Source organism: Periplaneta americana, chromosome 6 (assembly GCF_040183065.1).
Source record: "Periplaneta americana isolate PAMFEO1 chromosome 6, P.americana_PAMFEO1_priV1, whole genome shotgun sequence".
In the NCBI taxonomy this organism is placed as follows: domain Eukaryota; kingdom Metazoa; phylum Arthropoda; class Insecta; order Blattodea; family Blattidae; genus Periplaneta; species Periplaneta americana.
In genome coordinates this window covers 126,678,908-126,706,246 of record NC_091122.1, presented here as the reverse complement: position 1 = coordinate 126,706,246, position 27,339 = coordinate 126,678,908, and the positions used below count along the sequence as shown (strand labels likewise).

Sequence of the window (27,339 nt, the reverse complement as noted above, 5' to 3'; positions counted from 1 at the left end):
TAATCAGCGATGTATGTAGGCCTAATGGAGGGGGAAAGAAACTGGCCACCCTACCCCATTATCTCCTGGTTTAGTTGCCTTATGAGTAATGCCTTATTGATGTCATGAGGTTCAAACCTGTCATCGGACAATTGAGTTCTGAATAACTGTTTTCTGCAGGGGGTAGATTTTGTAATCAGTCAACTGAGTTTCTTGTTTGTGTTGGAAATAAAATCTGTCGATTAGTTCCTCGATTTCATGAATACTACATTTTGGAAAATTGAATTATATTTATTATTTATAATTACAATAATAATAATAATAATAATAATAATAATAATAATAATTACTGTAATAAAAATTTGTTCCGCGATGTGAACCGTATATGTGTGGCTATTAATTGTAGTTAATGTATGAAATTTCCGTCCTTTAGGTTCAAAAAATGAAAGTCACGCTCACCCTTTACGTTGTGTGTGCCTGTCTGTGATAGTTCATTAGGAAATCTTTCCGCATGGCGATAAGAAGCCTCCATAAATGTTATCAAAACTCGTGACAAAGAGAAAGTTGGCGTGTTTGTAACAAACAAATGGCGCTGTTGTTTTAAATACTCTAAGACGAGTCGGAAAAGTGATATGTTTGTCCAACTCCAAGTAGTTGTTCTGGAGGCATATATTCACAAGAAATTGAAACATTTCCGTTTATTTTTATAAACTTTTATAAGCTCTGTTAAAATATGTATATGTATGAAATAGTTGGAAAATATATGTTAGGGCTACATTACACTGTTGCAACATATTAAAATATGAAAATACAACTGCAATCTCTTATATTTTCATTTCTTTGTTCACGTCAAGGACACGAAAATTATTACCTAACAGTCATCGTATTACAACTAACTGAAATGTCAGTTAAATTCCCACAGATTTTCTTTTTTATACATAAACGCATTAAACTAGAAGGATAATGGCAGGTGTACATGAAACGATATGATATAAGAAGATGGACTAAAATTTAGAAATCTTGACCTTACCTTGTGAGTACATCCTTTCCTTCATGTTTTATATTAAAAACCAAAATACATGTAGGCTAGTACTAATCAAAACATCCATAATTAATTTTAATACAAGGCATAGATCTCCATCTACCCTCTGTTAGTCTCAGCTGCTATAAAAAGGGGGTTCACTTTTCATGTATTACAGTCTTCAATGCACTACCTAATAATTTTAAAGCTTTGAAGGGCCAAGAGAAAAGGTTGAGAACAGAATTAACAAAATATCTACCTTCTATTTAACTGATGAATTGTTTATGCTTGTAAATTGAATTAACCTGCTTGTATTGTATACTTTTGTGTAGGCCTACATGTTGTCTCAAAACTTTAATGCTTATGTAAGATCTATAGAATACAATAAATGAAATAAAAAATAGTCACTTAAACAAACTGTTTAGTGACTACCGGCCTCTTTCACCGTAACCTGCGGGATCTACTCGCAGTGAACCTACGTTGGTAGCAGCTTTACTTCCCCAAATGAAAGAAAAACCCTGGCAGAATTTTTAAAATTACTCTGTTGATGGAATTATTGTTGTGAGGGGCGATAGTATTTTGATCTGGAGAAAGCAAATAAAATGCTTAGAAACTGTACTAACGAATATTATCGGTGTTATGAGGGGGGGGGGAAGTATCAAAATGTTTTTGCATTAGGGAACTCACGGGCATTAAAGCCTCCTGATGGATGGATGGATGGATGGATGGACGGGTGGATGGACGGACGGATGTAAAGACAGACAGACAGACCATATAGATAGACAGACAGACAGATAGATAGACAGACAGACAGAGATAGACAGACAGACAGACAGACAGACAGACAGATAGATAGATAGATAGATAGATAGATAGATAGATAGATAGATAGATAGATAGATAGATAGATAGATAGATAGATAGATAGATAGATAGATAGATAGATAGATAGATAGATAGATAGATAGATAGATAGATAGATAGATAGATAGGATGCAAGGGTATTTTTGTCACCTTCATTTGGAAGCACAACTCATTGATTTAATATGTAAGAAAACCGTCCATGTTATTGAAAGCGTTCTCTACTTCCAAATAATAGGCTATGAGAAAATAGAAAAATACGTACAGGGTGGATATAATAGAGCTTATTCCTTGGATCGAATACAACAAAAAGTCCTAGAATTTGTTTTACTGGATAAGTACTATTCAAACGGACAGCATTTATTGAGTAAAACAGTGTTAACATTAAGGATAATCTTTTTTTTTTTTTTTAGAAAAGTATAAATTTAGAACTAATATATTATTATAATTTTGTTGTACTCTATCCAAGGAATAAGCTGTTAAAATCTGCATAGTTATATTATTTCCACTCTGTATATGTACTCTAACGATAAGAGTAAAAATAAGAATCGTACGGATAGTAAAACAATGTCAACATTTAGAGGAAAATTATTTTTTCTGAGAAAGGTATTCGTTTGGGACTAATATGGTATTAGATCTTTTTGCTATGCTATATCCAAGCAATAAGCTGTTATAATCTACAGTTACATTTCTTCCAGCCTGTACACGATAATTTCCCAGATGATGGCAGCAAATGTATAATGTAGTATTTTAGATGTAGGTGCTATTTGGAGGGGAATGGAACATTACTAGAGATGAACAAAACTAACTGCCGCTCTCGCTCGCTGTGTTCCCTGCATTTGTCATTCGAGTCTCGTCTCGTCATTCTCGTGCGCTTCGAATCTCGCTCATCATTCTCAAAATAGGATTTGGTCGCCGTGGAAAGATTTCGTAACTTTGAATAACATACATCATTGAAATAAATAACATTATAAATGTTTAAATGAGACAAAAAGACAAAACAGAACAGTATCTTAGTTATCAAAATGTTCTGGTTCTATTATATGCTATATTATCATATATAATATAAATAGGAAAAACAAATTCTCAAATAAATTTGCATTTCTAAGAAATATAAAACGTAACGTTAATATCTTTTTACTTGAGATTGCACGCTTGATCTCGAACATATGAAAAGAAAATTCCTAGCCTTTTAATAAGGGCCTAGTAATTAAATAAAGACTGGGGAACGGATTATTATACACTGAAAAGTAGAGATGATGTTTCAAATAGGCTACTTGATTGTTTATACATATATAACAGTTGCAAAAGTAGATAAAAGTTCAGTCAGGTATAAATAACTGTGGCGATTCAAGGCTGCTTGACGTTCGGGACTTCGGGAGTGATCAATCTCGACGTCTCGAAACACTCAAAAGCAGTCTTTAGCCAACGACGCGACGTATACAATATTGTTGAGCGGGTTTTTGGCTTTGCGGGTACTGTTAGTCGTGCTTTCTCGATCGTTGTTCATCTCTAAACATTTCTATGCACCGCAGTCAAGGTTTTTGTGCAAAAGTAAGAATGAGTTGTATGATATTGTGCTGCCCACCACACCATTCCTCTCCGGTCATCAGCTCCTTATATACCATTCATAGCCCTGGTGGTTGTCGACTATATCTTACAATCTACTGCACAAGAGACACCAGTAAAAGATTGGGCTTACTCTAGAGTTGAAGTCATTTGAAATAAGATACGGTATAATAAAATTAAAATAAATACATATTTCCAAAAGAACACGCGCATCTTCGAGTAGACCTCAGTGACGAATAAAATTCTGAAGTGTATGCTTTAAAGATGCATGCAAGTGAAAGGATTCCCAGCACGCAACCTCGTGTTGCATCGCCGTTAGAACGCAGAGCGCGTATCTCTGGGAAAATAAGGCAAGAGTGAGATTGTCTCATTACAATGAGGAACGTATTCTGTTCCTCAAGGACTGCTCACACATCCGGCCACGCCTCTGTACTTAACATGTCTCATTATACCAACACACTCGTACAAACCAGGATGCACAAGCTGCAGGGACGTGATGTCTTAGAGTAAACAAACAGTAAATAAACGAAGTAAACGGATTAGAAAATCGAAACAGGATGAAAATGAAGACGTAAATGAACAATGAAAGAGGAACATAGACAGAGAAAGAAAGTGAAGCAACACAGAGCAAGAATAAACGAAAAGAAGGAAAAAGAATGAATGAATGATATACCGTGTCCCTTTCAAACCTCCCACATTTTAATTAATCACTGCTAACAAATTATGCGGAATTATGAAATGAGACTGCTATTAAAAGAAAGAGAAACTCAGAGAATTTTCATTGTCACACATTAATACACCTTTACATGTGCACCACTGGCAGCACGAACAATATCAAGTCTGTATTCGATTTCGTTCCACGTCTGTCCAAAATGTCCATTGATACTGTTGCAATTGTGTCACTGATACGAGTTCGTAAATCTTGAAGATCTTGTACTGGAGTAGTAGGGAACACACAGTCTCTTACATAGTCCCAAAAGAAGAAGTCCAGTGGAGTGTCGTCTGGCGAACGTGGTGGCCACCACATTGGTCAGCCGCGTCCAATCCAGCGATCTGGATAGGTTTCTGTGAGGGAATTCCAAACATCCAGGCTCCAGTGTGGGGAGGCTCCGTCTTGTTGAAAGATTACTTGATGTTTCAGATCAGCTACCTGGTGGTACAAGAACTGTTCCAACATGTCTTGGTATACCGGGTTATTGACTCCTCATGCAAGGAAAAAGTACTGATAATCCGGGACTTCGGGAGTGATCAATCTCGAGTCTCGGAACACTCACAATCAGTCTTTATTATGCTGCAAGGACGCGACGTATACAACATTGTCGTGCGGGTTTTCGGCTTTGCGGGCGCTGTTAAGTCTCGCTTTCTCGATCGTTGTTCATCACTAATATGAACATTTATTTATTTATTTAAATTTAAATATACAGAATAATATAATTACAAACAAACAAGAGAAATTAAAAATAAAATAATACAAACAATATATACATTAGACATTACATTATATAACATTATAGATCGATGGAAGGATAAGTGGATAGCTAGACAGGTAGGCTGATATGCAGGCAGGCAATCAGTAAATACTAGATTAGATTTAGAAGAAGTAGTAGCAGTTTATTTAATGATGCTTATAACTGCAGAATTTATTCAGTGTTGATATTTAACAAGGGCAAAAAAAGGCCGACAAACTTTGCTTGGCGCCCTCTATTAAGAAAAATGTTCTTTTACGTTCCGTAAATCTACGACACGAGACACAGCTTAATTATCTTCTGAAGAAAGACATGCTAATGATCTTATTGTTCTTTAAAATCCGTCGCCCACAGCTGGTTTTGAGCCCTGGATCTCGGGTCCAATGACCAGTATATTAACCACTAGACCCCCTTGTAAAATTGAGCTCTTAGACATGAATATGGTGGTACAGTTGGTAAGCAAACGCGCCAAGTTTTATAAAAGATACCGCAATGAAGACAAGATTCTAATTTTTTTATTGGAGAAGATAAAGCTGACACTGACTCATTTCATATTCCACTCACATGAAAATGTTTTTAATTTGCCGGTAATGTGTATCGTAATTACAGAATCCTGATGCATGATGTCATGCTAATAGCAATATTATTTTACAATTTCCTTGCATAAATGCACTAACCATGAAATTATTGTTACATAATAGTGAAATTCCGAGTTCCTAGATAGAATCTTGAGTCAGCTTCCTTCCTACTAGGAAAGAATGTAAATGATATAGGAAAGATTATTTCCCATAATTTTATTATTCTCTTTAAGTCGAGATATCACACACGTTTCTAAAACATTTGAACTCTCTGCCTCGTATGTGTTTTTGTGCGTGTGTGCAAAGGTGGGAGCTTACGAAGTTCATCTTGAATTATTATTATTATTATTATTATTATTATTATTATTATTATTATTATTATTATTATTATTATTATTATGCCTTTTAAGGAACCCGCAGGTTCATTGCCGCTCTCACATAAGTCCGCCTTTGGTCCCTATCCTGTGGAAGATTAATCCAATCTCTAACATCACATCCTACCTCCCTCAAATCCATTTTAATATTATCTTCCCATCTACAATCGGAACAATCGGAAAATAATACAAGAAGCTGGCACTTTTCCCATAGACTTCACACTACCACATCGCATTATGTGTGATTTTGAATTAGTCATTATCAATAGTGCAAGAGAAGTCGTGCCCACTGCAGACATTTCGTGTTGTTTATTCCGTCTTGGGCAGTCAGTCTTTAGAAAAATACAGACTGAAGGGCTTCAGGCTCAATACAACGATGTCAACGACCGCACTGTGAAACAAATTCACATGTTCCTGGCACTCGCATTTGAGCCCGTTGAAGATGTTCTGCGATGTTTCGAAGAATTCCGTGATGAAGTTTCGGATTAGGTAATTCCCATATTTGATTACTTTGATGTCACGTACATCAGTGGCTCACGAGCTCTTGGCAAAAGGCGACCTGTACCTCCTTGGCATGATACGACATTGTGGAACCAGTACAATTCCACATTAAATAATGAACACCGAACAAATAATCTGTCGGAAGGCTTCCACAGTCGTCTGCAAGTGGTGTTTGGGAGACACCATCCAAGCTTTTACACTGCTTTGACTGAGCTCCAAAAGGAAGAGAGCGATACGAGGACCATGATTGCGGAATTCACATTGGGTAGACGCTGAGGGCACAACCGACGAGAAAGTGGCTACAACTTCAAACACGAATACGAATTATTATCAGACCTATGCAGCCGATAACCGACACCTCGATTACCTGAGGACACTTGGACATTATTCCACTTTGTAAAAAGAACGTGTAATTAATTGTACAATAATTATATTAAATACATTTGTGTCGTAATATACACTACTGTATTATCGGAAAAATGGAAATCACACAAATCGAGAATGTGGATTCGGGAATTATGTATTCGGGAAAATATCTGTCCGGAATGTGGATTCGGGAAAATGGATGTTCGGGAATGCGGATTCGGGAAAATGCTTTTGCTACCACAAATTCTACTTGGACCCACCGGGATTTGGACCTGGGTTACCAGCGTGCAAGGCAGACGCCAAAATCTATTCCGCGGCGGCCCACGGGTGAGAAATTGCACAATATTTGGAATAGTATTTGCATTATGAACTACTGGACCTTTGTCTGCTTGAACCTTGTACTGTTGAGTACTGGAACGTCTTGCCAGAATCTCAACTTTTCAGAGTATTCCTGCATTACAAACCAGAAAGATTTAGAACATAAAGAAGATACACTTAGGCTCACTAAGCACGGTGGTGTAATAGTACATTCGGGAAGTCCGAGAATCGATCCCAGGGGTTTGGTTATCCTCATTTCGGTTTTTTTTTTGTGGTTTTTCAAGTCTCTTCAGGCAAATGGTGGGATAGTACCAGGGCCACGATTCACTTTTTTCCCAATTCTACACTCCATATAATTTCTTTCCGCGACAAGTCAACTATCTGCCCGAGAAGTATCGCTACTGACTTAGTACAGGGTGGACATCTCGAATGTACCTAATTTCAATTGTATGTGATTGGTGAACGGTTGAAGATAGAACCTTACGGTAACGTTTATATGAAAGGAAAACTCAACAAGTTTCAAATCATGTCGGTAGATGGTGCGCAGTCACAGTTTCTTTAAGAGTGGATCAGGACAGCACGTTTGCACATCTCCTTTTTATGTTAGGTTAGGTTCTTTTCAAACTGAAATGACGAGTGAAGATTTTGTCACAGTTAAAATTACTCTAACCTAACCTAACCTAACATAAAAAGGAGCTTTGAAAGTATTTTATCTTATATTTCCAGTGTTCCTGATCATCTTGAAAAATATGTAAGAATTTAAAATATACAATCTGGATATCCCTGCTTTGTTAAAAAAAACATATGCATATTAAACGGTTAGGTTAGGTTAGGTTCGGTTAGGTTAGGTTAGGTTAGAGTAATTTTAACTGTGACAAAATCTTCACTCGTCATTTCAGCTTGAAAAGAACCTAACCTAACGTAAAAAGGAGATGTGCAAACGTACTGTCCTGATCCACTCCTGTTTCTTTTCGTAGATTGTATCGATTGTCAAAATGGCGACACCGCAGATGAAAGCAGAAACTGTGTTGTGGTATGCGGAGTTTAAATCAATTGTTAGAGTTCAAAGGGAGTATCGGCGAGTGTTTAACTGTGATGCTCCAACTGCTAAAAGCATTAAGAAGTGGCACGATACATTTTTAGCTACAGGATCGGTGTTGAAGAAGCATGGTGGTGGTCGTAGAACATCCGACGAAATGGTTGCAAATGTTCAAGCGGCGTATGAGCGAAGCCCGCGGAAGTCATTGAGAAGAGCTTCGCGGCAACTTCAAGTACCAAAATCGACATTGCAACGAATTGTCCACAAATGTCTCAAACTGTACCCATATAAAGTGCAGTTAATGCAACGTCTGGAGCCGGATGACAAACCCAAACGAGTGGAATTCGCCAATACGATTTCTTTCTCTGGGGCTATGTCAAAGATAAAGTGAACGCCACCCCAGTCGGAGACCTTCGTGATCTTCAGAAGCGCATCATAGAGGCTATTGAGAGCATTCCAGAAGACATGCTCCAACGTGCTTGGCAAGAAATAGTTCATCGCCTCGATATCGTCACAGTGACAGCTGGAGCTCACGTAGAGATATGGTGATGTGCATATTGAAACTTGTTGAGTTTTCCTTTCATATAAACGTTACTGTAGGTTTCTATCTTCAACCGTTTACCAGTCACATACAATTGAAATTAGGTACATGCGAGCGGTCCACCATCTATCGACAGGGAAAAAAACATTAGAGGCCACTATGAAAAGCGAAAACGCCTAAAAAAACAGATTAATAGATTAATTTCAAAATGGGAAGATACTTTTAGTCTCCTGAGATTGGAATAGATAAAAAGTATAAATCTTCATGGAGAAGAAGAAATACAAGAAGAACACTTTCCCGAGAAAGGCTGTAGAGTATGAATGTAAATATGAAAGAATTTGCGAGAATATTAAGTTAAACACGTTATTTTAAACTCATATTTTCCATTTATAAATTTTAAATTTAATATGTTCACTCCAAATGTGGGACAAAATATCTTACCGGCAAAATGTCTGGGGGAATCGTTACGATCCCTGAAAATCTGCAATAATTATACCAACCACGTTCAAGATTACTTTACAGCCCAGTTACAATAAGTAGATAATATTCAAATCGTTCTTATACTACTAAAGTATCAAATAATATAGGTCTATTATGATTTTCGATATTACTAACATGAACATTTCTCATAGGTCTTCGTCTGCGCATGCATCATCTACATTAGAGTTACAGATGACGAAGCTAGCCGCACCTTCTACCTCCGCAAGAAGTTGTCTGAAGAATGGCCTCTCCTCAACAATGTCACATGGAATGTGGATGGAGCTGTATTCACATACATTACTTTTGGCAGCTACGTCATTATCACACTGGGTCTCCTCATTGGATACCTCACTGGAGAGCTCAAGCATGGCAGGATAATGGTGAGTTAAATGCCTTCTTCAAGTTTAACAATTCCGTGGGAATTCTAAGAATGGACTGTTCAACTTCACATAGGCCTGCTACAATAAGTGTTTGAAGATTATATTGGTATATTATAACAGAACGTCGTTTAGCATGGAAATTTTCATAAAATGTACAAATGGTAGTTTATCCGACTGCAATTCTGCAGATGTCGGTTTGATACCAGACAGAGAAGCAGCGTGCGAATTATGATTTCTGATGAAGGGGGATAGAATCCTAGATAGAGAATACCATACATAAAATTATTATTATCCTCATTCGATACGGCTCAACGCTTGGTCGCACTGAGTTATTTGTCTTGTATCTTGATCATAATAATAAATATATCCGTGAACAAGCTTGAGATAAGATGTGTAATTCCTAAGTTATTGATTGTTGTCAGCTTGCCGGTGATGATAATACATCAATATTATTTTCTTTGCTTACTCTGTACTTTATAAAGTGCATATACTCATATTAAAACAATTATATTTTGTGAGATGGGGTAGAAGTTATCCCTGGCAGAGATGTTAATATGAATTTACGAGAGGGCAATAACTTTCCAATAGGGGAAATCCCCCATCCTCCCCGTTAATTCGCACCCTGCAAAGAAGTGTAGTATACAGAGTGTTAAAAAAAAGTATCCAATATTTTAGGAGGTGCTAGTATGCATCAAAACAAGAAAAAAATGTCTAATAAACATGGGTCCTACAGCACATACTTTCTGAGATCTGAACATTTGCTCATAGGAGATGCTCAATGTGACATCCATTCATGGCAATGGCGTATCGATATCGATATATCGCTATATCGAAACGAAAATATCGGTATTTCGTAAAAACCGATATATCGTTCCCATCTCTAAATATGACGCCAATTAGTGGTTTGAAATAATTCTAATGAATGATAATATATATTTTCATTACATTGGATTCTTTTGCAAATTAGCCTAATACTAGATAACTACTTTAGGATTAGGTTATGTTAAATAAATTGACTACTACTATCTTTATACTCTCCGCATTTATTTATCATCCCATTTGTGTACGAATAATAATGAATTCATTATGATGTCATAATCATTTCTTTTCCCTTCATGTTTTATTACAGCTGGCTGAATTCGAAACTATTTGGTTTTAAAACAACGTATTGCACTTTTCCAAGGTCTACTATAATTAATAACGTCTCCGTATTAAAGAAAGTGTGACCTGATTTCTCGAATGTCAAGTGTATAAACGTTTTACTTTAAAAAGAATCTGTGTAATGGAGATGACACAGACTTTTTTTTAATAAGTTTTGTGAATTCTTTAACAATCGAGTTCGCGTTGTCAATAATAATATTTCTGCTCGTAGTTTATTTTCTTAATTATCAAGAGCATGGGTGTCCAAACGCATAAAGAAACAGAAGATATTGCACGTCAAGCATGTTCTGCTAAAGTCAATAACTTTCTATATGAAATAGCAAAACCGACCGTAAAGAATATGCGCTGCGGATTGCTTACGCCAGGGGTTACCTCGTACGAGTTACAATTGAGAGGGTCAGCGCAACAGTGGTCTAAGCCACTTTTTAATGTATAAAAAACAAGTTAAAGTTATATATATATATATATATATATATATATATATATATATATATAAGTGATATTTTTAGGGGAAAAATTACATGCTTCCTAGCAAGCTATATAGCCTAATGGTGGATTGGTCTATTCCACTTCGTAGGAAGATAGTTCAACAGAAGGCTCAATATTTAATTTTTCGCATTGAGGAGGGTTAGACCACTGTTGCGCTGACCCCCTCAATTGGACATCTATGATCAAGAGGCTTTTAGACTGTAGAATATTCCATAAATGATCAGTGAAAATCGATCAAAAGTTACGACCGCTTTTTAAAAAGTCTGTATTCCGTTTCAGTTCATTTGCGTTCAAACTAAGATACCGAGCAGGGTGTATTTGGATGATCCACCGAAAATGATGCAATTCAAAATTGTTACTCAATCGAATCGAATTAACCAAAAAACGAAACCGAATCATATCAAATAAGACGAAACTAAATGTAATCTAATTTAACCTAACTTAAATATATTGTAATGTGACTTACAGGAGAAGTTCTTCCTGGGGATAGGAGCCCTCCTCTTCATCATTGTGGGAAGCTTGGTGTACGCATCCCTGGAGTCGGTGCCCCCAAGGCTGGTGAAGAACTCCGCCATTCTTGGAACTCTGGCACTGCTCACGGGCCTCTTGTTCCTACTGGACATTGGTCTCAGTAGGCCGAAGCCGCCCCCAACCCAGCGGATTCACAAGACAACGCAAACTGAAACCGCTTCCAGTTCCCTCGACCTCCTGGACAAGGTTCATAGAGTTCCCAATGGAGACACTGTCATCAGGGAGCTGAGATCGTCACTAAAAGACAAGAGGAGACCGGATGAAGAACTCAGGTAACGTCGACATCTTTGTTGTGGCCATGTTATCTAATTACTAGGGAAAGGAAGTTCATGCATTTGCATATTTGTTCTCTATCGTCATGTGAATATACTGAAAGATTATCTCCGTGAATCACAAATTTCTGAATACAATGATATTATTTTTGTGCACAAAAGTGCATATTTTGCCTTTATTTATAAAAGCATCATATTTTAACATTTATGCAGGGAAACTGCATATTATGTATGTTTATTTGTCTTTCCCTCATTTTTAAAAGTGTGTAACCTCGTAAACACGACTAATTTATGTTTATGAATTTGAACGTAACGATGACGCCCTCATAGGGAGCCTCTCAAGTTAGCAATTGGTATTCCTTTACTGCAGTCTTTAGCAGATTTCGATAGAACAATAGCCAGTTTAACATCAGTTCCAGGAAATGTAGGAGATAAAGTGAACGAGAAAACAGCAAATATTCTTTCCAAAAACCCTGGCTATTATCAACTTAAAGAAATTCAAGATATTCTCGAAGGAAAAACACCCCAAAAACCAACAAAATTTTCTATAGAACTGTTCACAGCTTTTGTGCAAGCCCCTCTTACTTCTTGTGACGTAGAACGAAGTTTTTCGCGCTACAAAGCTATGCTGAGAGACAACAGGCGAAGAATGACAACAGAAAACATACGTCACTGCTTAGTTGTGAACTATAACAGCATATTTAAATGGAGCATTCAGCAATGAGGCAAGTACTTCAAAATTCATAGACTAAACGTAAGTTACCTATACCTTATTATTGTGTTAAAATAATCTTAGAACTGATAATGCATATTTTTTATCATATTTATCTATTTTTACGGAATAAATGCATAGATATTCTTCACGTTTTTAGGACATGAACTTCCTTTCCCTGCTAATTACAGAAGTCTCACAATGTAAGTTACACTGTAGTGTAGTCCATAGTAGAAAATTATGTCTAGACCAAAATGTTATATTTAATGGTTATTTAACGATGCTGTGTCAAATGTGAGGTTATTAGAAGACAATGGAATTGGTGATAGCAAGACGGCATCTGGAGGGATGAGGGTAGGGATTAGATTTACTGTTTGGAAAACATTGAAAAATAAACAACCAAGCAATCAGACAAGCGAGCTACAATCTGAACTACATCGTTGGTCCCAAAAAGTGGAACAGTAGTTACGTTACTTGAAGGAAAAACTGAATGAGGTAGAAACAAATAGTAAGAATAAAAACATTCGAGATTTATATAAGGGTATAAAGGAATTTAAAAATGGATATCAGCCAAGGGTAAACGTGATCAAGGATGAGAATGGTGACTTGCCTGCAGACTCTCATTCAATCCTGAACGGATGGAAAAACTATTTTGGGCAACTACTAAATATACATAGGCCAAATAGAAATGATCGAGACGAAATTGAAATACAAACTGCTGAGCCATTTATACCGGAACCCAAACTTTCTGAAGTCGAAATTGCGATAGAAAATCTGAAAAAGTACAAGTCTCCAGGTATTGATGAAATTCCAGCAGAATTAATAGAAGAGGGTGGAAGGGCAGTATCTAGCGAAATTTATAAACTTGTACTTGCAATTTGGGAAAAGGAAATTGTACCAGAACAATGGAAGGAGTCCATAATCGTACCTATTTTTAAGAAGGGGGATAAGACTAACTGTAGTAACTCTCGAGGAATATCACTTTTGTTGACGTCGTACAAAATTTTGTCGAATATCCTTTTGAGAAGATTAACTCCATATGTAGATGAAATTATTGGCGATCATCAGTGTGGTTTTAGGCGTAAAAGATCGACTATTGATCTGACTTTTTGTATTCGACAGATATTGGAGAAAAAATGGGAGTATAAGGGTACAGTACATCAGTTATTCATAGATTTCAAAAATGCGTATGACTCGGTTAAGAGAGAAGTTTTATATAATATTCTTATTGAATTTGGTATTCCCAGGAAACTAGTTCGATTAATTAAAATGTGTCTTAGTGAAACTTATAGCAGAGTCCGTATAGGCTATTTTCTATCTGATGCTTTTCCAATTCACTGCGGGCTAAAGCAGGGAGATGCACTATCACCTTTACTTTTTAACTTCGCTCTAGAATATGCCATTAGGAAAGTTCAGGATAACATAGAGGGTTTGGAATTGAACGGGTTACATCAGCTTCTTGTCTATGCGGATGACGTGAATATGTTAGGAGAAAGTCCACAAACGATTAGGGAAAATGCGGAAATTCTACTTGAAGCAAGTAAAGCGATAGGGTTGGAAGTAAATCCCGAAAAGACTAAGTATATGATTATGTCTCGTGACCAGAATATTGTACGAAATGGAACTATAAAAATTGGATATTTATTCTTCGAAGAGGTGGAAAAATTCAAATATCTTGGAGCAACAGTAACAAATATAAATGACACTCGTTTGTCATCTAGTTTGCTGTCAAAAAATCTGAAAGTTAGAATTTATAAAACAGTTATATTACCGGTTGTTCTGTATGGTTGTGAAACTTGGACTCTCACTTTGAGAGAGGAACAGAGATTAAGGGTGTTTGAGCATAAGGTTCTTAGAAAAATATTTGGGGCTAAGAGGGATGAAGTTACAGGAGACTGGAGAAAGTTACACAACGCAGAGCCACAGTCTACTATATACAGTCGCGAAGCTCAATATGTAGTAAAAATGCAAACATGGGTAGTTGCCCACCACTAGGATCGCTACTATCGCCTCATCATCGCAGATCTCTCTCCTAGCAGACGACAAAATATGTTACACTTTCGTTGTCGTGTTCTTTTGTAAAAATTAACACCTTCCTTCCAATATTGAAATATTAAATGCATAAAGTTAATTTATTATTTTAATGAAGATACCTGCAAGAAATAAGTTAATATAATTTTTGTTTGTGCAAAACGAACTGAAATTTACTATAATAGCTTCACTCATTCAAGATTATAGCGATAATTAACTATGAAACCAATAAATATTAATTTGCATTTCTCTTTACAACAATAATAATGGAAATATGAATTAATGGAGTAACTTACGTGTACCGGTACTTGTAGTGTAGGCTTACGTAGTTAACAAAGTGGGATGAGGTTAAGCAATAATAATCACACCAGAATTGGAAATAAAACGTGATCAATAAATTTTATTGTAACAGACTTTTTTACGTCTCTAGTAAAGCAACAAATAAAAATAACAACAAGATTAACAGCTATAATTTCCTTTGAAAAAAAAAGTAGGCCTACGCAATAAGAATCCCACCAGAATTGAAAATAAAACGTGATCAATAAATTTAATTAAAAGAAACTTAATTTTTCTACGTCTTTAGTAAAATAACACATAAAAAATAATAACAAAATTAATAGCTACAATTAAAAATATATCCTCTGAAAAAAAAAGTAGACCTAACCTTTATTTCTCTGGAAATTTAGCAGCCTAAGTGACAGAACTTTAACCGGTATCTAATGTCCTTTCGGTTAGACTGAAACATTTCATTGTGAAATTTAAGGATATAATGTATTCTAAGTCACAAAGAACTTCAAAATTAAGAGTTTTGTTTCTGCACAGCATTCTTGTGGAAACCCAGGAACCTTTCTGAATCTTTCGGAAATAGGAAAAAGGAAAACTCTGGCCTCTTTCTCTTATTGTTGCTACAATTTATAGCACTACAAACGTCTCCTCCTTGTTCCATATTATTATTCCAATTATTATATTTTAGCCATTAACATTTTTATTACAACCAATAACGAACATTTCACAAGCATCAATGTGAAATACGCAACGAGCTAGCACTCGATAGAAATACGACACAGTCCAAAGTCGACCATGGACAGTCTATTGTTTCTAGTTGCTAACCGCTTGGAGCGCTTTATCACGAGATTTGCAAAAAAACACCTTAAGCTTCGCGACTGTATATAGTAGACTGTGGCAGAGCTGCACGCATTGTATACTTCACCTGACATAATTAGGAACATAAAATCCAGACGTTTGAGATGGGCAGGACATGTAGCACGTATGGGCGAATCCAGAAATGCATATAGAGTGTTAGTTGGGAGGCCGGAGGAAAAAAGACCTTTGGGGAGGCTGAGACGTAGATGGGAAGATAATATTAAAATGGATTTGAGGGAGGTAGGATATGATGGTAGAGACTGGATTAATCTTGCTCAGGATAGGGACCAATGGCGGGCTTATGTGAGGGCGGCAATGAACCTACGGGTTCCTTAAAAGCCAGTAAGTAAGTAAGTAAGTAAGTAAGTAAGTTACGTATCATATATTACTTACTCACTTCAGCAATAAAATGCATTAGGCCTATATTACTTGTTGATAGATCAGATAGGCTACTGAGAATAATTTATTTTCAATTAGATGAGGAAACTCCAGCACTCGAGATAAATTTTCGTGACTCTGCGGCATTCACTGTGATGTAAAAGTAATGATGGCCAGTCTATGGTGCGCTCGAAAAGGTTCAAACTCATCTTCGGCTGACTATCTAATTGTTTTTCTTTTCCCTGAGGTCCATCTCATATATTCTTAAGTTGCCGTTTAAAAGATCTGTAGGCAGGGGTTTTATAACAAAGACTTATGAATAAATTATGCATGATCTTTTATTGTATTTATACTAATTTTCATTAATGTTTTTCATTTCATTCAAAAACAATGAATTAAAACAATTTTATAGCACATAGTCAAAAGAATTAATTTTAATTCAATCGGTAAACTTTTGAGAAACAAGTGGATATTGCCTCTCATAAAATGTAGACTAGACGTAAAAAGGTTGTAAGTGCCAGAGAGAAATCCCTACAAAACAGGGCTTTCTTGTGCAACTAACAATGTAATACCATACTTTTGCACGTCTATGGAGAAACCGGGTTCTAAATAAAATTACTACGGGACTTACACTCTTCTGTTAGTGGATTGAGATAGGGATATAGACTCTTTTTAGAAAAAACTAATTTTCAAGGATATTGGCACTTACAGTCCTTTTTATGTCCAGTCTTCAAATCTATTCAGTGGGAGCCAAGTTGCTTCAGAAAAACTAAACAAAAAGGTGTACGTAAGACTACTTCTCTTTTGTGATTCTCGATGGTCTAACTTACTATTATATGTGAGGTTTTTGCCTTGACATCCACCGAGGGGGTTGGATTTTTAGGATGATAAAATCTTTAGTGTTGTGGGATCTCGCGTAGTGAATTTATGACAATAAAATAACCCGTATCTCATTAAGTGAACTCCAGGCAAAATTACTTCCCTTACACGATAAAATTAAGCTCTTCTAGTCATCATAGTTCTTGTCATGAACTCCTACTTCCAATATCATCTCACAGATGATAAATAACTCTGACTGTTAAAATACTCATTAAGTTAGATAAAGCATTCACCACTAAGTTGAAAACAAAATTTCAAGAACAAATACAGTAACTGGTGTAAGCTCAGCCAAAAATAATTGAATCAGTCATTTTTGAAAGGGCTTTATTATTATTATTATTATTATTATTATTATTATTATTATTATTACTATTATTATTATTATTATTTATTTTTTTTTTTTGCTCAAATATTTTCACTTGAATATACCTTCCTCTTAAAAAATGGTATTATGCACTTCTGGAAAAGCCCTAGTCTGGAATAAGGTCATTTTTATAGAGATCGTCCACACCTGTGAAGTAACGGTTAGCGCGTCTAGCCGCGAAACCAGTGGCCCTGGTTCGATTCCCAGTCGGGGCAAGTTACCTGGTTGAGGTTTTTTCCGGGGGTTTCCCTCAACCCAATATGAGCAAATGCTGGGTAACTTTCGGTGTTGCATCCCGGACTCATTTCACCGGCATTATCACCTTCATCTCATTCAGACGTTAAATAACCTTAGCTGTTGATGAAGCGTCGTAAAATAACCTTTATAGAGATCTCATTGCTGTTATAATTTCGGAATAAAACCCTTTTAGAAATGACTGATTCAATTTTATGAAACTCGCTAATGTCTAAGTAACTTCAGTGTTAAGACTTACCACTCTCTCTTTTTTGTCTGTCCTTACTAGAATCCAAGTTTCAGAACCCAAAAATAATGTGGCTTTTGAAAGTACTTCTGTGTAGTCTCAGTAATATGCTTCTTGATGTAATTTGTTCAAATGTATTACAACGATATCAGCCATTTTATTGAAATTGTACTCATATTTTTATCAATATCTTATTTCTCGTTCACGAAGATGTATCACAGAGATGTTTAACTGTATCAAATAGAAAGACAATGCTAAATCTTTATCTTACATCTCTGTTTTAGTTTCACTTCACAAGCTCAAGTTAAAGTTAATAAAACATTCTCATAAAATATTTATTTTCTATCCTCATAGAGATTCAACCCCAGACTTGACGCATCAAGGAAATGGACGACGGTTCCCTGCATCTGCGAGAGTGACGCCTGAAGAACAGACACCCAACGGCTATCAACGCAATGGACATGCGCCTGTACAACACGACATAGATCACAGGAGGCATGGGCAAGTAATTCCTGAAAATTCCATGCGACACGAACTGCAATTTCCATCTGATATTGAAATCCATCCTCAAAGAGTCCCTAGAGATCATCCTCAAAGAATCCCTAGAGATTATCCTGAAACGAATGGATTAGACAGGAATGGAGATAAATACAGTAGGCCAAAAAGAGAAGGAAGACCATCTGACGACATCCCAATTCAAGATCAGGACGTAGGAAGACACAGAATCCCATCGAAAGAGCAACAACGACCGTCCGAAAGGCATCTGCCACAAGCACAGTACACACCAGAACAAGATCTGGGGAGACCTAGCGTCATAATAAGGGAGAGAAAAATTCCAGATGCTCGACGCCGCACTTCTGAGCATGAAAACAGCAACACATCCTCAGGAGAACAAAGATATCTAGAGCAGAGTGAAATTAGTCAAAGACCAGAAAGTATTACGCCTGAACAGGCACACAAATCAAGACCTAGGGAAATGTATCGTGGAAGTGACAGCGAAGTCGATGATCTCATGCACATCCCAACTGTCTCCTTTCTTTTGACGGAGAGAGGAGAGCGAGTTGAAGTAAAACCAGGAGATGCAGAACGAAGAATGAAATCACAGAGATCTGGTAAAGGTAGTGTTAAAGGCACCAAACTTCTTCCCATGGTGCCAATAGCATCAACGTCAGAAGATAAAGGGTTAAGGAAAACAAGAAGCGAAGATTCAGATGATGAAACAAAACAGAGGAGAATAGGACACGAGGAAAGGTTAAGTCCGGCGAGTGTACCAGACGAGAGGGAAAAAGAGAGGTATTTATTTGGGAACATTGGTAAATCTAAAGCTCCGAGCAGTAGAAGCTTAGACATAGAAGCAGGGAGACTTGGTAGATTTGAAGGTATATCAAAGACGCCGTCACCTGAAGTGGGGCACTGGAGATACGACAGTCGTGATGCAAATCTTGTTCGCACGGAAAAAGAACTTCCCGCATCTCCTTCAGATCCAGGTTTTGTGAGGCATGCAGCCCACAACTGGCCTGATTCATCCCCTAGAACTCCATCACAGTCACCTCAGAATTGGTCAGGATCTGCGACATCCATTCCTCTAGGTTCGGATTCTAGAGGTAGAACGCCTTCTCAGTCGCCACAGGCTTGGTCTGAGGCAACATCTCGAGCGCCATCAGGTCAACATGTTCATTGGTCTGAATCCCACCAATCATCAGATGAGGGTGACTATGCAATTGCTTCTCCACCGCCTCCACCGTCAAAACCTCCCGTACACCATCAAGTGCCAAGTACTCAGCAATCTCAAAAAGCAAAGAAACGTGAAGAAGAGGAAGAAGCAGACGATGATGATCCAGATATGCCGTCCGGTGGTTCTCTTACAACGCAGCTTCTTCAAAAGTGGCTCAAACAGAGAAAATCGAAGATTGGAAAAGCAAAGTCAAATCCATGAAGAAAAATAAATATGAACTGTAGTTACAAAACTAAGCAAGATGTTGCTATGAGTTACAATATTTATTGTCATAGTATCTTTGATATGGATAATTCATTTGTTTGGATGTGAGAGTATTATCACAGTCTAGTATATACAGTCACGAATCTTGAGTTGTGAGGGTGCTATGAACAATAGACTGTGCAGGTACTGTTTCACATTGTCTGTGATGAGGCGATAGTAGCGATCCTAGTGGTTAGCAACTATCTATGGATGCATATTTACTACGTATTGAGCTTCGTGACTGTATAGCCTATGCTAGACTGTGGTATTATGTTTTTTTACATTAAAATATTCCCAATGTCTTTACATGGATGTTTCCAGTATTGAGCTGAGAAGACTGAAACAAATCACAATCTAATAGTTGAAATATGCAATAATGAAAAAGAAACGTAAAGCTAATTTGCAGAGCATGTATGAAAGTCCGGACGAGGGTTAGTAACCTGCTATTCAAGGTTGCATAAAGTTATGGGGTCCACACCTGTGGAGTAACGGTCAGCGCGTCTGGCCGCGAAACCAGGAGGCCCGGGTTCGAATCCCGGTCGGAGCAAGTTACCTGGTTGAGGTTTTTCCGGGGTTTTCCCTCAACCCATACGAGCAAATGCTGGGTAACTTTCGGTGCTGGACCCCGGACTCATTTCACTGGCATTATCACCTTCAGTTCATTCAGACGCTAAATAACCTGAGATGTTGATACAGCGTCGTAAAATAACCCAATAAAAATAATAATGAAGTTATGGGCAATTTAAATTAGCTCATATTTTAAAAAAATAACCAGTATTACGAGTAAAACTTACACACTGTGAGAGAAAATACGAAAAAAAAATCAAGAAAATAACATTTTATTGACAATGGAAGATCCCGAAAAATTTCACTGAATGTTTCTCAAATAGTGGTCCACAAATGATAAATAATTCTTGTAATATAATTATGTAGTCCACCATGTACGAGCGGAGAAATTAATGAGTTTCTAGCCCACTAATTAGAAAATAGTAAGGTTTTAAATTGACACATTTATTTTCCAGCATAATCACCTTTTAACTTACTACATATTGGCAAGTCACAGAAGCTTTATCATCCCCCTCAACATTCAGAAGTTTCTGACCGAATCTAGTTATTTACTGCTGCCATCATATCATTGTCTCACTCAAATTTAATTTCTTTCAAGTTCTGTCCAATGTTTGCGGAGAGTAAATAGTTGGAATATGTCGTTCCACGATACAAATACTGTACATCGCTGCTACGACTTGACTTCATCCTCGTGTGCATCGCGAATTAACTCGAACGATACTTTGACAAATTCACGCTACAGGAGGGCGACCATTTTCCGTGACGAACAGATATTCTAACTGTATTTTACAGCTAGTTTTATGTTTTTGTTGCAAGCATTTCACCTACATAGGTTCACCTGTCTTGAACTATTTTATTTTGAATAAGGAAAAAAAAGTATATATTTTGTACTCGATATAACTGTGCTTTTTTAATGAAGCCATCTGTAGCCTAATTTGATATAACGGTAATGAATGAATTTTAAATAACAATAGTTAGAAAGTACTGCATTGAAGGCAGAGCTCTGCTAGAAATCTTAGATTGTTAGTCTTGGTCCTTGAAATGTTTGCTGTATTCAATACAGTTCACAGTTATCATCTTTGTTTCTCTCTCTGGTACCAGTAAAATTCTGAACACACAATGGACTGTTTCATAACCTACTTATTCTCAAGCGTCTAAATGGCTTCATTACATCCATCCTTGAAAGAATTAGCTGCATGAAACATTTAACTTGGGGATTCAACAAAAATGTTCTGAAAATATTTCTCAATGTTACATTGTTCCATTGTTGTGTAAAGAGAGCCAAATTGCATCTCGTGTCATTCAAACATTGACAGAAAGTTAGCAAGGAAACAAAATTTATGTTTCTAACACCGCAATTTTTCATTGTCCATGATTCAATTATATTACTCAATTTTTATGTGAAAGTGAAAATCTTAACTTTAGTTCTAGTGATCATTTTGTCGTCATGGATTAAATTGTTCTTTGCTGTCTCTTCATCAGATTTAAGATGACTTCACCATTGTTCATTAATTAAATGTGTTTTTATAGTTTTATATAATTAGACTATACCTAATTGTGCCAATTATGGGCCCAGTATAATTTGTCACTAATTCGCGTACTACTGAAATAATTTAATAATATAAAATAATAGACTATTATATGTGTGCCTTCTTGAAAAAACACGTAAATATTTTAATCACGTATGAGATATTAGTCTTTCACGGTGTCTAGAAGAATTATTTTGGGTAATCCAACATTCTTTAACATCTCCAATGTTTAGGAACTACATATAGGTTCCGTCACTTCCATCTTCGGATCTTTTTCTCAAAGACCAAGTCTTTTAGAGTAATCAAGCTGGCCCAACAGAGTTAAGGTAAGCGTTCACTACATCGTATCGCACCCCTCGTACGAATCGCACGCAACGGATGTTTTAAGTGCAGTGCGTTCACTGTAACGGCTCTACCTCATTGTCTCATCGGATTCCCTATCAGCTGTTTAAAACATATGACGTACGATATTGACATTGCTGAAAACAGAGGAGTTTTGAGGTTAGGTCTATTAATCATTTCATGAGTGTTAGCGAATAAGAATTTGTAATTGTTTCATGCTTCTTAATTGAAGAGGAAGAAACGAAAAAGATATTAGTTACATAATATATATAAGAAACGACATGATTACTGTAAAGGGAATGTCTCAAATTATATAATTCTTCGCAGTTTTCTACAAGCGAAATCTGCTATTTTGGCGCGACACTGAACATGGCACAACATAATAGTAACAATTGAGCAATTAAAATTTATGTATTAAAGAAGGCCATGATCGCACGCATCAGAAAAGTTACTCATCCGAGAAACGTGGAGGGATTTACCGAGAGTCTATGCATGCGATATGATGTAGTGAACGCGGTTACATAACAATTACAGCAAAGATAGTCTTTTTCCGATCCGTGCGATTCGTCCGATGAGTGCGATACGATGTAGTGAACGCTTACCGTAAGTAATCCTTCATGTTCCTGAAGATGGAACTTTATTCCAAAACGTTTTTCTTCTGAACACAAACATCGCATTAACTTGAAGATGGAACCTACATGTGTTTCCGAAATGAAGATGTTACATCTGGTTTAAACATGCACTCTAAACGAATCGTACCAAAGAGAAAGGGTCTAAATCCACAACATTTCGAAAATGAGTTACCACCGGAAAAATGATCATTCTTTAAAGATGTATCTCCACATTGAAATGGCCTACGTTCCACTAACATTAACGATGGTGTGAGCTTGCCTGTGACTTTGTTTCAAAGAGATAGGTTGGGATTTGGGATATTTTTCTCCGTTTTCCAAATTGAACACTATTATTACGTAGAAGGCCTGGTGTAAACCATCCTACGGCTGTTACTATTTGTTTTTCTGACGTTTATTGCGCAGTTTCTTGTCTTTTAATTGGCTAATTTAATATTCAGTGAAAACTCCCTTCACTGAAAACGGAGAGAAAGATCCTAAGTCCAGAATCTATTTAAACTCTCTCAAGTACAAATGGATCAAAGAAATAACTTAGCCATGAGAAAGTTTACCACTTTTACTAGTCATAATAATGGTTTGAGATAATTTCAGAACTTTAGTAATCAGCAAAACAGTTCTGTGTAATTGTCCTAACATTTTGTTTCTGGGACTTAGGCCCTTTCTCTTTGGGACGATTCAAGCCATGTTTTTTTACTTAAGTGATTTGCTAGAAAAGAAACGAAACGTAGATATAGTTTTATGCATTTATTAATATTTACATGAACTACAGTTTAATAGCAATAACTAGAGCTGGAATAACTACCTATTCAAAGAAAAATGCACAAAATGGTAAAAAAAAATAAACATTATACATACGAAATCAATGTGCATTAATTCAGAATATAAGCATTATCAGTGAATTTAATGTGTTGTCTGCTATGACATTAAGTGATGGAAGTCCTTCTGAAGTTTGTTGTTGTTTTCTAATGCCAGGAATTTGACAATAAAGTCATTTGACCTCTTGCACTCCAATATTTTTCAAAGATATTGTCATGGTTAGCCACTGACGCACAGATTTTTAAATGTTCTGAATCCATTTCTTCTTCTGAAGTTTTCCTTAGAGAAAATAATTGTGTAAACGGTACGTTAGTCGATGAAGAATGTTTAATACTGTCATTCGCATACGAGTATTACAAAAACAAAAAGTGAACTGCCAAATTTACGTAAGACTCAAGCAGCTGCTGAAATTATTACCATTATAAACTTTGAAAGAAAAATGTTAGTAATTCTTGCAGACAATCAAACTACTGAGAGGAACAAAAACGGAAAATGATCCTCGTGTGATTTTTCAAGGCATTGAGAAAGAAAGGAAGAGGAAATCACTACAATTGTCAACTCATTCAACGTTATCGTCTATGAGTGATATAATCTGTAGGATGTATTTACCCTTTAAATGAACATGTCATAGATCGATGAAATGATAGAAAAATAGTGCAATTGAGTTTTTGATAAAACTAGAATCAATGTGTAGTGTGCAGATATTTTGTGTAAGACAATTGTGTAATTGCATGGTTCATAAATCTTTTTATAAACACATCTTAATTTAATACTTTGGTAGTAGTATTAAAAATTTTGTATAAATACTTGTATTTCAACTTTTATATTGAGCAAATTAAATATTTAATAACAAAACTATCATGGAAGGTTAAATATTCCCTGCTCTGACCTATTTTATAGTTCAGTCTCATTATCACACATTCCATTCAAATTCATAAACTTCCTAAACATGACAATAACAAAAGTAGATAACAAACACACTTTCAAAACCTACATAAAACCAACAACAACCACCATCACACACATACACACACAACACATCCAATCACCCAACATAACATAAACATAGGCTATTGCAAAGGTTGTTTTGGCAGTTCTGCAGTGCAGATGTTAGAAATTCTGTATAGTCGATTTTAAACTTATTTTAAGAGCGATATTCACCCGTTTGTTAGTTTGAATTCTGACCAGTGTTGCCAACAGTACGATCTGGATCGTATAAGTACGATAATTTGGTGACATATACGATCGTACGCTTCAAACACGGATAGTACGCAAGATGTACGATCCTATCGGCAAATAAAAAACACGTTAAAAGAGGACATTAAAAAAATTTGTTACAATTTACGACATTTGGAATTTTATACGCGTATACGGGTGATTCACGAGGATTTGCCGTCCTTTACGGAGCTTATTTCCGAAGACATTCTGAGCAAAAAATGTCACATAAACATGGGTCCTATTCTCAATATTTACAGAGTTACGTTTCGTTATTAGAACGCATTGCTGTGAACGCGTGATCTTGGTCAGCGTGCAGTCAGCAGGCAGCGCGATCGCTATGGAAATCAAAGATAGCCGTATGCAGTTACGTAGAGCGACGAGTGCCGTTCACAAGCGTGCGGTCAAGTGTACTCAAGCGTACGGCCACATTTTTCAAATGTGTTGTAAACTCTCCAAGACTGTAAATTAGGATACAAAATTGAACTGCAAATAATTAAGTCGCTGGAAGTGGTGTGATTTGTAATAACTGTTGTGATAAGTGCGTAAGAATAATCTAATTTTCTAGTTAAAATAGAAAAAGATGTCTGTACGAAGCAACTAAGTAGTTCACAGCACATTTTTAGCTTCATAATATTTGCCAATTAAAGAAATGATACTTCTGAATGGTTCATTCCCTATTTGTATTATTATTTTACCTTCAAACTAAAGAAAAAAAGTATTTTACAAACAACTGTAAATTAGTATAACTCTGAAAATATTGAGAATAGGAACTATGTTCGTATGACATTTTTTGCTCAAAATTTCTTCAAAAATAAGCTTCGTAAAGGACGGTAAATCCTCGTGAATCACTCTGTATTTCTGCAGTAACTATTATATTTCCCTTATGCATTTAAAGTAGTATCTGCGTGTAGCACTTGAGGCTACAAGTGCTGTACGGTCCATTGGCGCAACACAGATTTCTTTAAATAATATTCTGATATGTCTCCAGGTCTAAGCGACAACTTGATTTTCGTAGACTAAACATTATTATAGTGACGCGCTAAGAAATCAAATATTACTTGTGACTATTCGAAAATGATGCGGACAAAGTTTCTTCCTTCGTTTATTTTCAAACTTCTCAGAGTTATGGTCTCTCTTATCCTCTCAATAGGCTCAACATAATTAGCTACTGTTATCATGTAAGCATATAATAAGTTGGTAATAATGTTTTGGGAACCTCGGAACAGAAAAAGAAAATAAACATATTCAATATACATACAAAGAAATGCGAAATAGTCTGTAACATTACTCCCTTGTGCCATTCGTGTTTTCTAATAGTGCACTGGTTAAGAACAGGTGTCATTGCCATAAGTTCTGACATGCAATAGTGGCAATGGACTCAGAAGATAGTGATAGTGATCCCAGTACACACCCATAAACAAAATTTGGGCCACCTAATTTTACTAAGGTCCAGATACAACGCATTGCGCAGGTGCAGTAAACAAGAGCACTTAAATGTATGCTATTTGTGAACAGTCTTGCGAAGCTTGTTGCCTACATAGAGGAGGACTGCTACCAAGATTCGGCCCATTTTTTATTTCCGTACCTGTAAGCTCTACTTCCGAAAAAGCGGTGGTGAAACGAACTGTGAAAGAGTTAGATGTAGGTTCTGGTTCTTTTGTTGCTGTTCCTCCTGAGGACGAAGATTTTGTATTCTATTTCTCAGCATTGTCATAAGGTAAGCAGAAAACAGTGTCTTGCGCCCATATTTAATTTTTAGCAGTAATTTCCTTATGAGAATTTGAAAACTCGTGTAAATAAAACACTGTCAAGGCAGTTTAGGTAAAATAATCCAAACAGGCCTAGTTTTATGTGCAGTGTATGATTCTCCTATGAAAAGTAAGATAATTTGGAAGCACTTGTGCGATCCAGTCAAGCCGCAGGATTGGCAACGCCGATTCTAACTTTATTGTGAAATGTTCGTTTAACGTTTTGTGTATTTGATAGCTCAAACATTTAATATAAACTTTTTTTTGTAAGTGTAATAATGACACAAGCATTTTTTACTATACAAAATTAAACAGATAATATTTGTTAAAAACTAAATGGTTGTCAAAGAAAAAAAGTTTCAATGATTTTATAAGGAAATGCATGAATATGTTCTATTAGAATATACATACATACATACATACATACATACATACATACATACATACAAGTGTTCTGCTCATGGGCAGGTCTATCACTACAAACGCAGCAATCTCCAATCTTTCCTATTTTCTGCCTTCCTCTTAGTCTCCGCATAAGATCCACATATCTTAATGTCGTCTATCATCTTATATCTTCTTCTACCCAGAACTCCTCTCC

General features: G+C 36.3%; 1 protein-coding gene across 1 annotated transcript in view; it reads left to right on the top strand.

The window, feature by feature from the left end:
- The window catches only part of LOC138701707 (uncharacterized), a 32,752-nt gene extending 8,981 nt beyond the window's left edge, over window positions 1-23,771 (top strand). Inside the window, exons 2-4 of the mRNA XM_069828901.1 lie at window positions 9,246-9,473; window positions 11,592-11,926; window positions 18,269-23,771. Coding sequence (XP_069685002.1) covers window positions 9,246-9,473; window positions 11,592-11,926; window positions 18,269-19,850 — 2,145 coding nt within the window. The 3' untranslated portion in view covers window positions 19,851-23,771. The remainder of the gene's footprint in view (window positions 1-9,245; window positions 9,474-11,591; window positions 11,927-18,268) is intronic.
- Window positions 23,772-27,339: the final 3,568 nt, after the last annotated feature.